Source organism: Cetorhinus maximus, chromosome 26 (assembly GCF_964194155.1).
Source record: "Cetorhinus maximus chromosome 26, sCetMax3.hap1.1, whole genome shotgun sequence".
Taxonomy (NCBI): domain Eukaryota; kingdom Metazoa; phylum Chordata; class Chondrichthyes; order Lamniformes; family Cetorhinidae; genus Cetorhinus; species Cetorhinus maximus.
Window position 1 is genome coordinate 18,711,412 of NC_135904.1, and position 13,029 is coordinate 18,724,440.

Genomic DNA, 13,029 nt, shown 5'->3' on the forward strand with positions numbered 1-13,029 from the left:
AATTCAAGGCAATCAAGCAGAGTCAACATGGTTTTGTAAAAGGGAAATCACGTTTAACCAATTTATTGGAGTTCTTTGAAGGAGTCATATGTGCTGTGGATAAAGGAGAACTGGTGGATGTACCGTACTTAGATTTCCAGAAGGCATTTGATAAAGTGCCACATCAAAGGTTATTGCAGTAAATAAAAGCTCATGGTGTAGGGTGTAGCATACAGGCATGGTTAGAAGATTGGCTAGCTAACAGGAAGCAGAGAGTTGGCATAAATGGGTCTTTTTCTGGTTGGCAGGATGTGATGAGTGGTGTGCCGCAGGGCTCAGTGCTGAAGCCTCAACTTTTTACAGTTTATATAAATGACTTGGATGAATGGACCAAAGGAATGCTTACTAAATTTGCTGACAACACAAAGATAGATAGGAGAGTAAATTGTGAAGAGGACGTAAGGAGGCTACAAAGTGACATAGATGGGTTAAGTGAGTGGGCAAAGATCTGGCAAATGGAGCATAATGTGGGCAAATGTGAAATTGTTCATTTTGGGAGAAAAAATGAAAAAAGAAGCTTATTATCTAAATGGTGAGAGATTGAGGAGCTCTGAGATTCAGAGGGATCTGGGTGTCCTAGTGCATGAATCACAAAAGGTTAGTATGCAGGTACAGCAAGTAATTAGGAAAGCTAATAGAATGCCATCATTTATTTTGAGGGGAATTGATTTCAAAAGTAGGGAGGTTATGCTTCAGTTGTACAGGGCATTGGTGAGACCACATCTGGAGTGTTACGTACAGTACTGGCCTCCTTATTTAAAGAAAGCTGTAAATGCGTTAGAAGCAGTTCAGAGAAGGTTTACTAGACTAATACCAGGAATGGGCGGGTTGTCTTATGAGGAAAGGCTGGACAGGTTAGGCTTGTATTCACTGGAATTTAGAAGAATAAGAGGTGACTTAACTGAAACCTTTAAGACCCTGAGGGACCTTGACAGGGTGGATGTGGAGAGGATGTTTCCTCTTGTGGGAGAATCTAAAACTAGGGGTCACTGTTTAAAAATAGACAGAGATGAGGAGAAATTTTTTCTCGTAGAGGGTTGTGAGTGTTTGGAACTCTCTTCCTCAAAAGGCGGTGTAAGCAGAGTCTTTGAATATTTTAAAGGCAGAGTTAGATCAATTCTTGATTAACAAGGGGTGAAAGATTATCAGGCGTGGGCAGAAATGTGGAGTTGAGGTTACGTTCAGATCAACCATGATCTTATTGAATGGCGGAGCAGGCTCATGGGGCCGAGTGGTCTACTCCTGCTCCTAATTTGGATGTTCGTCTTCTTATTTCCCAGTTTTTACTGTTTTTTTCCGTTCTGGGAGGGGAGGACCTGACTGCCACATGGAGCCTATCCTCTGGCAAGATTCCCAAAATGAAACTTGTCATAAATAATAAGTGCGAAGGAAGAGTTATATTTTGCCCTAAATGTTAACTCTGTATCTCTCTCCACAGATGCTGCCAGATGGCTGAGTATTTCCAGCATTTTATTTCAGATTTTCAGCAGCCATTGGGCTATGTTTTGCATTTTATGACACTTGCCATGTGAGGTAGTGGTTGGTACAACAATGTGTCCTATCATCCACTTACAATTCTTTTTAATAAAAAGCTTATAATAAAGTAACTAATACTAAATCAACATAAATTTCTAACAGTTTGGATATCAAAATACCTTGAAGAAGCTGATTCTCTCAGTCCCTTCGGCTGCTGTTCTCCGAGATGCATTTTGGTGGTTCTTCCTTTCCAAGTTTAAGGTACAATTATGTCATTGATTTTAAAAAAATATTTGTCTGGGTGTTTTATTTGTAATGTTCTGTAAACTTTCATCTTTAGCATTTTTACCAAAGAACTTAGCCAGAATGGAATTGGTGCGTAATGCATCCATATTAGATGGAACGTCATGGGTCATGTTCCCCAAATTCTTAATAGGTGCTACTGATGTGGAAACCTGGAAGTGCTGAAGATAAAAATGTTTCCCTATTTCTCCATTCACGATCATGAGCTAAAATGGATTAGAGATTAAATTTAAAACCTCTTGAGCTATGTGACTCAGCTGTTTACTAGATAAACTCATTAAGCCATCATCATCATCAACCACTTGTATTTAATTAGTGTATTTAACAATGAAAAGGTATTCCACAGAGGCATCATCAGATAAAATGTATTCCACACCTAAGAAAGAGATATTAGATGGCCTGACCAAAACCTTGCTTTTTTAGAGTTAGGCTTTAAGGAGGATAGAAAGGAATTTAATGGCCACCCACTCCCCAAGAAGTGAACAGTGAGGCAGATGAGGATCTGTTGCCTTCCTGACTCTTCCCTCCCCCATCCCCCCCAGTCCACCCTCTGCCTCAAATTAAGTCAAAGGCTAGGAAGGTCAATGTCCTCCTTCCTGCCTCTAGGCCAATTAAAGGCCGCTTAAGTGCCTCATGTGGTGGTGAGGGGGAGAAGCCCCAAGCCACATGTGCTCCATGGTGGAAGTCCCTCTTGATTGGGTACCCTATGGGATGACCCCCTCCCCTGCCCTCCATAACGACCATCTAACCCCCTCTCCAAAGCTTGCTTGATTAGCTCCGGCGAGGCTGCTCTATTTACCACCCTTCTGAGCCTCCACCACTGACCCTGATCCTGGGCCTACTGCAGTCCCAATAGTGTTCACAGCTCCCAGTGGCACTGCTGGGTTTGATCTGCTGCTGGCCATCAGATTGGGTGGCAGCTCTTGGATAGGGATCTTTGCCTCCAAAGGCTCTGGAAACTCTTTCGAGTTACCAACAGTCACAGATTGCAACTTCTTTCGAGTACATTCGCAGTTCTTGGTTTTCCAGGAGTGGGACATGAACCCACAACCCTCTGATTCAAAGGCGAGGGTGCTATGGACTGAGCCACAGCTGACACCTCCCAAAGGCTCTGGAACCCAGACAGCAAGCAGATAAGTGCCTGATTAGGATTTAATCTCATCTGGCCTCCCTGAAACGTGTAGCGGAGTTGCCACAGCCTTTCTTGCTGATGGTCTGGACCACCACTGTGGCCATTGAATTCAGTCCCAGGATTAATTGAGGGCGCGAATTAAGAGCATAGATTCTAGATTTTTTAAGTAACAGTTTTAAAAATTTTTTTTTGTTGGAATGTGGATGCCGCTGGCAAGGCCAGCATTTGTTACCCATCCCTAATTGCCCTTGAACTGAGTGGCTTGTTAGGCCAGTTCACTGGGCAGTTAGGAGTCAATCACATTGTTGTGGATTTGTAGTCACATGTAGGCCAGACCGGGTAAGGTCGGCAGATTTCCTTCCCTAAAGGACATTGGTGAACTAGATGGATTTTTACACCAATCGATGATGGTTTCATGGTCACCATTACTGAGACTAGCTTTGAATTCCAGATTCCAATGATGAGGCAAAGGAAGGCTGTGTGGAATGCAAAAGAGACTAGAGTCCCAGTTCTGGGGAGTCATAGGGATTTAAACCTGAAGCTAAGAATTTTAAATATGAGGTGTCGGGGCACCCAGAACAAATGTAGGTTAGTTAGCAGGAACTGGGAAATGGACATTGCTGTCAAGGAGCTGCTTCTCAGATGTTCAGTGTTTCTCTTGACTGGTTTACACCTTTTAAACCTGCATTTGTTTGCCTTTATAATTTATCCAATTCTTTGGCATATCCACTTTTTTTGCAAGTTTTGAAACACTAATTTTCTATATTTTATATATTTTTATAAATTTGCTATATTCTCTATATTTCTCATTACAGTATCATTTAGTCATGGTCCCTGTTGCCTTTTAATCTATTTTTCATTATATTCGGTATATAGAACTGAAGCCATGAATAAAATTGTGATTTTTAACAAGTTTATTTTATTTTTAATCATTATAAGCCTTCCCAAGGAGATCAAGATCACCTGTTTAGCAGAATTGCTGATAGTTTTGTGACACTCTTCATGATTGCCCCTCCTCAGGTGCTAGATACATTCTTGGAGGTAATGTCACCAAATTTATATATTTGTACAAAGATATATTGTATTTTCTACTTACAGTAGACTTTTTGGCACTGACACTGACACTATTTTTTGAAAAAATTGCTCTTCTTCATTGGCACCTCCATACACCACTAAGATATATTGCTCCTGTACTGTTTCTATTTTTTTTGTTATTCTTTCATGGGATATGAGCATCACTAGCAAGGCCAGCACTTATTACCTCTCCCTAATTGCTCTTGAGAAGGTGGTGGTGAGTCGTCTGCTTGAACTGCTGCAGTCTATCTGTTGTAGGTACATCCACAGTACAGTTAAAAAGGGAGTTCCAGGTTTTCCACATAGTGACAGTGAGGGAACAGTAATGTAGTTCCAATTCAGGATGGTGTGTGGCTTGAAAGGGAATGTGCAGGTGGTTTTGTTCCCATGTTTCTGCTGCCTTTGTCCTTCCAGGTGGTAGAGTAGGTGATGTTGAATGCTTGATGGGTTGCTGAAATGCATCTTGTATATGGTACACACTGTTGCTACTGTGCACTAATGGTGGATAGAGTGAACATTTAAGGTGATGGATGAGTTCCCGATCAAATGGCCTGCTTTGTCTGGGATGGCGACCAGATTCTTCAGTGTTGTTGGAGTTGCACTCATCCAGGCAAGTGAAGAGTTCCATCACACTCCTGATTTGCGCCTTCTGGATAGCGGAGAGGCTTTGGGGAGTCAGGAGGTGAATTACTTACCGCAAGATTCCTAGCCTCTGACCTATTCTTGTAGCCACAGTATTTATGTAGCTGGTCCATTTAATTTTCTGGTCAATAGTAGCCCATGATGTTGATAGTGGGGGTTCAGCAATGGTAATGCTGTTGTATGTCTGGGGGAGATGGTTAAATTCTCTCTTGTTGGATATGGTTATTCTCTTGCATTTGTGAGATATGAATGTTACTTGTCACTTATCAGTCCAATCCTGAATGTTTTCAGGTCTTGCCGCATACAGACAAGAACTGCTTCAGTTTCTGAGGAGTTACAAATGATACTGAATACTGTGCAATCATCAGCAAACATACCCACTTCTGACCTTATGAGGGAAGGAAAGTCATTGATCAAGTAGCTGAAGATGGTTGGGCGTAGGACACCACCCTGAGGAACTCCTGCAGCGAAGTCCTGGGATTGAGATGATTTATCTGCAACAACCATAATCATCTTTCCTTTGTACTCAGAATGACTCCAACCAGTGGAGAGTTTTCTCCCTGAATCCCATTGACTGCATTTTGCTAGGGCTCCTTGATTCCACACTTGGTCAAATGTTGCCTTGATGTCAAGTTTGTGGGGAATGCTTCAGATAGGAGAATCAGCTTGGCTCAGTTGGCAGCACTAACTGACTCTGAATCAGAGCTCCACTCCAGGATTCAAGTGTATAATCCAGACTGATACTCCATTGCAGTACTGACAAAATGCCATATTGCTGAAGGTTTCAGCTTTTGGATGAAGATGTCTGTTCTGTGGAATCTGAAGGTTGATAATGAGTCAAATTAAATAATTTTACTTGAAATTTGCAGCCACACTAACAAAATTTCAACTTCTAACTGTGGTTAAACTTTTAAAAGTAAAATTTTAATATTTTGTATTTCAAAGGGTTTAAAATAGTATTGTCATACCCAGTAAAGGCAAGTCATATTCATAACTTTTAAAAATACTGACCCCTCTTTTAAAGTGGACAGTATGTGCTGCAAAATATCTTCTGACCTAATTTGTAAATTCAAAATCTGTCATCCTGTCTCACAAGGACACAAAAAATATATTCCAGACTGAAAGGTATCAACCACCCATATCCTGAGACCATCCAAAACACATTCTGAATTGAATGGGTCTTTCTGAAACAAAGATGGCAATTGTCTCAACTCCCCCCTCAGGATGAATGTCTTCAAAAATAAACTAGGTTGTGGCTAATCAACCTAAGACCAACACCATGGGCAGCATTTTCTGTTCAGCGCGTGGGGCCCGGCGTAAAATGACACACGATGATGTTGGGCATGCGTCCTGACGTCACCGCGTGCCATCCCGATCTTTCGGTCGGCAGGCGTGTACCAGAGTAGGCTGTGCGCCCGCCAAACCGTCAAAGGCCTATTCAGGCCATTAATTAACCACTTAACCAATTTGACAGGGCAAGCGAGGAGTCAGGTGGCCTTCGCATTTTTCATGAAACCTCATCCACGGGCAGGATGAGGTTTCATGAAGGGTTATTAAAATAATAAATATTTTTCATACATTTCATAACCATATTCCAGCTCATGTGACGCTGGGGGACACATGAGGGGACATGTGTAAGTGATTTTTCTTTATTTTAAACTTTGAAACTGGACTTAATCTCCCTGAGGCAGCTCCGTGCCTCAGGGAGAATTCTGCCTTGTGAAGGAGCACACGCCCCGACTCTCCCTCCTCCCCCCACCTGCACAGCTAGCTGCTGAGTGCTACCAGGCATGCATCATGCTGGGCGGGCCTTAATTGGCCCGCTCACGTAAAATGGCAGCACGCAGCCGATTGCGGGTGGTGATTGGCTCTGTGCCAGCTCCCTACTGGCCCACCCAACAGGGAGTAAATTCTCCCCCCCATATTTGGAAAAGGGAACTGTGTGACTATGTGAGCGAGCACCGTAATGTTAGATTTCGGGGTGAGTGAGTGAAGAAACAATCCATTTTATTTAAACCCACAAAAAGCTTGCTGCTGGTTATTCAAATTGTCCACACACTCAGGGATTAAAAACGCCACACACATCACCCTCTCAAACGCTACTGATTACAGACAGTAGGGAAGGGAACAGGGATTGCAGTTTCCTCTCACCCTGTCTATAACAGTATGTTTGCATTTTTAAATAATCATGCACAAAAGATGCATGTATTTAATTCAAAAGAAATTTGTCTTAATTCTGAGTGTTTCCTGTGCTTGAAGTAAACTAGTGAATAATTTAAATCCTATGCAGCAACCTCTTTTTCTTAAGGTCAGCTGGGGCTCTGACATTCTGGGCTAAATGTTGGGATGCGCCCACTAGAAACCTCCATCTAATTTACAAGCCTTGCATATGTTTTCCACCAGGAGTGCACCATTCAGATGCGAAAAAATTCAAAGGCTTTCAAATTTTATGGGGTTGGATCTTACGCAGAGGCAGTGGCCGTGGCCCTGGCTTAAAAGTTGGTGGTCAGCCACCTCCACTTGGCCGGGTCACCCTTTTAATTTAATTTCAATTTAATTGGCTCAGGGTGCAACTTCCACCCATACCTGAGAGGAAGTCCTGGCTCCAAGAGCAGCTGACTAATCAAATGGCCAGCAGCATTATAGTCCCAGCAGTGCCTCTGGGTGCAGTGGCCGCTGCTTGATTGTAGGCAGTCTCTAACATCGAGCAGCCATAGAGCTAGATACCGAGCTAGTCAGTGGTTTAGCTGAGGCCAGGCTGGCAGGCCACGGTGAGCGGGGGGTGGGGAAATGGGTTCACGGAGCAAGGGTGGAGAGGAGTCCTTTTGGGGGAGGCCTCCGTTGGGCCTGAACAGAAAGTATCCCACTCCTCCTCCAGCCATCGACCAGGCTGCCAGGTTTCACCTGACAGCTTTGCCATGAGGCCTCGGCACACCCACCATTGCTAAAATACCAGTGGAAGTTGGAGGCATTTAGCAGCCATTAACTGGACACTTAAGGGCCTCATTTGGCCTAAGGATACCTCCCTGGCTGCTGGTATGATGCCAGTGGTGGCAGTAGGCGATGGGCATGGTGCCACCACCATCCCACCCAAATTTATGTCCCCTCCCTGCCTGCTAGCCTGCTCCTGAGGGTGGGTGTAAAATACCACCCATGGTTTCTGACTTTTATGATTCTTGCAATTGTGATGTGCCTTTACAATCTTGACGAATTAGATGTGCAAAAGCTATTTTCACTTGTCTAAAACTAGAGGTCATAAGTTTAGGATGGTTACTAATAAATCCAATAGGAATTTGGGAGAAACCCCTTTATCCAGGGGGCTGAATTTTCCGTTCGGTGGGTGGGCGGAGCTGAAGCTATTGCGGGCCGCATCGCCATTTTGCGTTGACGAGCCAATTAAGGCCCACCCAGCGCATTTTGCACTCCCGTGGAAAGCGGGGCTTTTAAAATTGCGGCGGGCGTGTACAGACCGCCAGGTCCAATGGGGACCCAGCAGTCTGTATAAAAAAAGGCTGGGCAGCCTCCTTTAGCTTATTCGCCATGGCCAGCTACAGGTGGCACCGCAGGGGGTCTGCACAGCAGACCGTCATAGAAGGAAGGCCAGATGAGGTGGACAGGCTGCAGGGTAGGCCAGCGGGGGCCAATATGCCCCTTGCTTCTCTGATGACTGCCTTGCTGCACTTCTCGAGGAGGTGGCAGCACAGTGAGAGGTCCTGTTTCCCCAGGATGGGAGGAGGAGGATCTCACTTGTGACGAAGCATGCCTGGGAGGAGGTGGTGGAGGTGGTCAGTTCCCGGGATGTGGTGCACCGAACGTGGATCCAGTGTCGCAAGCACTTCAATGATTTGTTGCGCTCTGGAAGGGTGAGTACCATGTTGTCCTTGGCCATTTAACCCAGCAGGTAGCCTTAGCCTTTGAGGGCCACCCCCCAACGTCTTAGTGTCGTTACTGCATTGACTCATGTTGGGCATTTGGCGCACACTGGGTGGTCAAGCAGATAGCACAGTGCTTACATCAGCCTTAGTGGTTAATGAGAAGGTGGGTTCTCCCCAATGTGATGGTCTTCGTCACACTTGAGTAGTCTGGGGGCAACCTGCAGGAGAGGCAGCTAGGCACATATTCATAACTCCAACACATGTCTTATTCACGGTGATGAGATGGTGGAAGGGGAGCCTCAAGGTGTCGTGGCCAAGAGCCATCTGGTGGCCTCGGCGCCGCACCTACTTGCACCTCCTTACCATGGGCGCTAAGACCCGTGTGTTATTGAAAGTGATGGACGCCGAATGTGTCCAAGGTGGCCGTTGGGGCAGTGGGGGGTGGGGGGGTTGGTTTGGAGCAGCCATACTATCTTTTGGTGACCGATCACCAGTAGCGTGGACAGGAGCCGCTGAAGGCCTCAGATGGGCCACTGTGGTTGGGGTGCGGCGTGCGCGTGCAGAGTACATGAGTGATCAGCCCCAATAAATGGTGTTCTCTGTTCTGCAGGAGAAAAATGTGCACAACATGTACAAGCGTTTGCGCACTGGTGGTGGCCAGGCCCAGCTTCTCATCCTGAGCCATTTCGAAGAGCAGGCACTGGAGTTGGAAACCCGCCATGTGCCCAGGTTGACAGGTGTCGGTGAGGCTGGGGTGGAGCGGGCAGGTATTTGAGGCCCACAGTCCCATCCCCTCTGTCTTCCCACCATCCAAAGCACTGATGATTGCTGCAATCATTAATGCAGCAACACTGCTCATTCTCAGACTGATAGAGTCAGACGTGTGGGTCATACACAAAGGTCCCTCGGCCCTTTGAGAATGTGCGTTTCTAGCACCTTTCAAAGTCGCCTTATCCCATTTCTGACCACTATCCCCATGGCCTAACATGCCATGGCATCGCTGCTGCACATCCAAATACTTATTGCTTCTTAGGAGGGTTTGTGCCTCCACCTCCCTTTCAGCCAGTGCGTCCCACATTATTCTGTCCAAAAGGTCCTCGTCACCTCGCCTGTCAACCTCATGCCCCTCACCTTAAATAAATGCCACCAGATTAGTCATCCCTCTGCCAAGGGGAAACGTTGCTTTCGGTCCACCTGGTCTATGCCCCTCTTAATGGTATAAAGCTCAATAATGTGACCCGTCAATCTCCTGTGCTCCATGGCAAGTGTCACCAGTGTATGTTATGTTTCCTCGTAACTCCAACTCTCCAGGCCAGCATGCATCCAGGCCAGGAACCCCTGCACACTCTCCATTCCAATCCTATCCCTCCCATGAAGCGCAGTTCATAACTGAATGCAGAAGTGTAGCTGTGGCCTCGACAGCATTTTCTGCACTTGCAACATGACCTCCCTTTTCCTACATTCTATTCCTCAGCTAATAAAGGCAAGTATGGCTTTTACCTTGTTAAATGCCTTATGTTCCTGTTCTGCTACCTTAACAGGCCTGTCCACATGCCCAGCAAGGTCCCTATAATCATCCTTACTTTCCACGGTCCTACCATTTCTCCTGTATTCCCGTACCTTGTTTGTCCTGCCCAAATGCATAACCTCACACTTATCCACATAACATTCCATGTGGCATTCCTTAGGCCATCTGACCAGCCTGTCTGTATCTGCCTGTAATGTTTGGGCCTCCTCCTGACTATTTACCACCCCACCAATGTTCGTCTCCTTAGGTTCTTGGAGGTTGAGCGCATTATGAGTCTGGGGGGAAAGGGATGAATTGTGTTACTGAGTGAATGCTAACTGATCCACTGTCTTTGTTGTTAATTTCAGCATCACCAGAGCATGACCACAATGAGGAGGTCCAGATGCCCCCTCTCACACCTGAGATTGTCACGAGCGTCACACCATTTCAGGGAGGCAGGCACCTGTGCAGCGACTACCACATCGGTGGGAATTGTAACATCGGCTAGTGTCCCGGGACACAGTGGAGAGGGCACTTCGCAATCACGGGAGGAGATGGCATGGACAGAGAGTGCCGATGGCGCCAGCAGCCGGAGGACTGCAAGGGACCAGGCACATGCTGAGTTGGGCCATAATGAGTGCCTCTGGAGTTGTCCGCCACGCAGCAGCTGCAGGAAAAGCGGCCGGGTGCGCGGGAGCATCTGGGAGTGTTGCATGAGAGTGTGTTTCACTTGGTCTCCGTGGTGGAGGAATCCAGGCGGAGCGTCAGTGATGACATGAACCTCATGTCAGAATGTCAGGCTTCCTCCATGGAGAGATTGGCGACTGGCATGGAGATGGGCTTCCAGCAGAATAACCAGCTTCTGCTGGGGTTACACTCGGACCTGCAAGCCCTCACAGCGCTACTGGCCACAGGTGGTCATTGGCAATGTGGGAGATGTTCTGGGCACCAACTGTCCCAGCTCGGTGCCCATCCATCTACGATGAGTAGGGAGGTCCAAAGCGACCTCATGTCGGCACAGCAGCTGCCTGCCATCTCTACAGGCTCCTCTCAGGGCGCTCCAGATGAGGGCAGCAGCTCCTCCGCCCCTCTGCTAGTGACCATTGCATCTGTGGAGGCTGCAACAACTGGGAGGTGTCAGCTATGGATCTGGCCACTCCCTCCCAGGTGGGGCCAGCACAGGCTCCACGGGCCAGAGGACGTTCGCCAAGGTCATTGAGGCCAACGGGACAGCAGAGTCAGCAGGCTGTCTCACAAGCCACTCCGAGCGATGGGGCGGCACCCAGACGTAGCACCTGTAAATGTAAGCATAAGGCACATTAGGCACACCACGGGTTTCTCACTGGTGCTTTACTGTTGGCCCGAGACTAGGGAATTTATATTTTTTAACGTTGGAACAACATTTTGATTTGATTTTGTTGCACCATGTGATGAATGAAAATTAAATCCACATGTGTTACCATGGCTGAGGGTGGCTCCTTTGTGCTGCATTTGTGTGTTTCACAGACGTATCATGAGTGTTTGAGTGGACATTGAGGTTTATTTACTAAGCCCTTATGTGCAGCTGATTAAGTGGAAGATGTAGCACTTAAGTGCTGTGAATGGATGCGCCAGGCAATGCTGGTCCTGCAGATCCATTTGTGTGGAGCTAGCTGAAGGTTCATTGGATTTAAGTCTCCCAGATGTCCCTGCCTCCTTGGTGTAGTTACGGGTCAGTATGCAGCCCCTCATCATTGCCCTGTGCTTCCTCATCCTCCGAACCACTGCTGGAGTCATCATGTGCAGTCGCATCCACTGCGTCAAGGTGTTCATTGTCCACTGCGTCCCCCACTTTCCAACGCAAGATTGTGCAGCATGCTACCACTATCACAGAGACATGATCTGGTGGGTACTGGAGTTTGCCCCCTGAGCGGTCCAGGCATCGGAAGCGCAACTTGAGAAGACCGATGGCTCTCTCCACCACAGCCCTTGTGGAACCGTGGCTCCTATTGTAGCGCTGCTCAGCTTCTGTTCTTGGATGGCGAAGAGGCATCATGAGCCACCTTCTGAGGGGATAGCCCTTGTCACCCACCAGCCATCCATCCAGCCAAGCCGGAGCACTGAAGAGCCCCGTCACCTGGGAGTGTTTGAGGGTGTAGGCGTCATGGAAGCTGCCTGGGTACCTTGCACAGACTTGCAGAACCAGCATCCAGTGATCACACACTATCTGCACGTTCATGGAGTGGAAGCCCTTCCTGTTGACAAAGGCACTGGGCTCACCTGCTGGTGCCTTGATGACAACATGTGTGTAGTCAATAGCACCCTGGACACGGGGGAAGCCAGCAATGGCCGCGAAGCCTCTGGCTCGCTGTGCCTGACTTGCCTGGTCGCAGTGAAAGTGGATGAAGGTCAATGCACGCCTGAACAGAGCGTCTGTGACCTGCTTGACACAAGTGTGGACAGCTGATTGGGATACACTGCAAAGATTACCCACCGAGCCCTGGAAGGAGCCAGAGGCATAGAAGTGGAGGGCAACTGTGACCTTCAGAGCCGCTGGCATGGGGTGTCCACCAACACAGTTAGGAGAGATCTCAGGGCCAATCATCTGAGAGATGTAGTGTACTGTCTCCCTTGACAGTCAGAACCTCCTTCAGCACTGCACCTCAGTCATATTGAGGTAGCTGCTTCGCCGCCTGTATATCCTGACAGCAGGATAGTGGCATCTTCTGCGGCCCCTTCCACCTTGGACAACCTCTTGGCCCTGCGCCCCTTGTGCCTGCGCCTGTCCTCCCAAAAGTGGCTCCCCTGGAGGCTGATTGTCCACTCCTGGCCTCCTCCTCATTCTAGCCCTCCCTTCCTCCTCAGGAGAGCTGCCTCCAGTGGAGATGTCAGAACCCATACCCAGGCTAAATGGAGGCCTCCGGAAAGCTGCAGGCCCAATAAAGATTCCTGTCTGCAGACTGCTGAGCTGAAGCTTCAAAGTACAGAGAAAGCTGCTGGAG

General features: G+C 47.5%; 1 protein-coding gene across 1 annotated transcript in view; it reads left to right on the plus strand.

The window, feature by feature from the left end:
• The window catches only part of LOC144668155 (protein FAM227B-like), an 83,467-nt gene that overhangs the window by 50,588 nt on the left and 19,850 nt on the right, over positions 1 to 13,029 (plus strand). The window contains exons 6-7 of the mRNA XM_078529909.1: positions 1,678 to 1,776; positions 3,890 to 3,991. Of these exons, the coding sequence (XP_078386035.1) occupies positions 1,678 to 1,776; positions 3,890 to 3,991 (201 nt within the window). The remainder of the gene's footprint in view (positions 1 to 1,677; positions 1,777 to 3,889; positions 3,992 to 13,029) is intronic.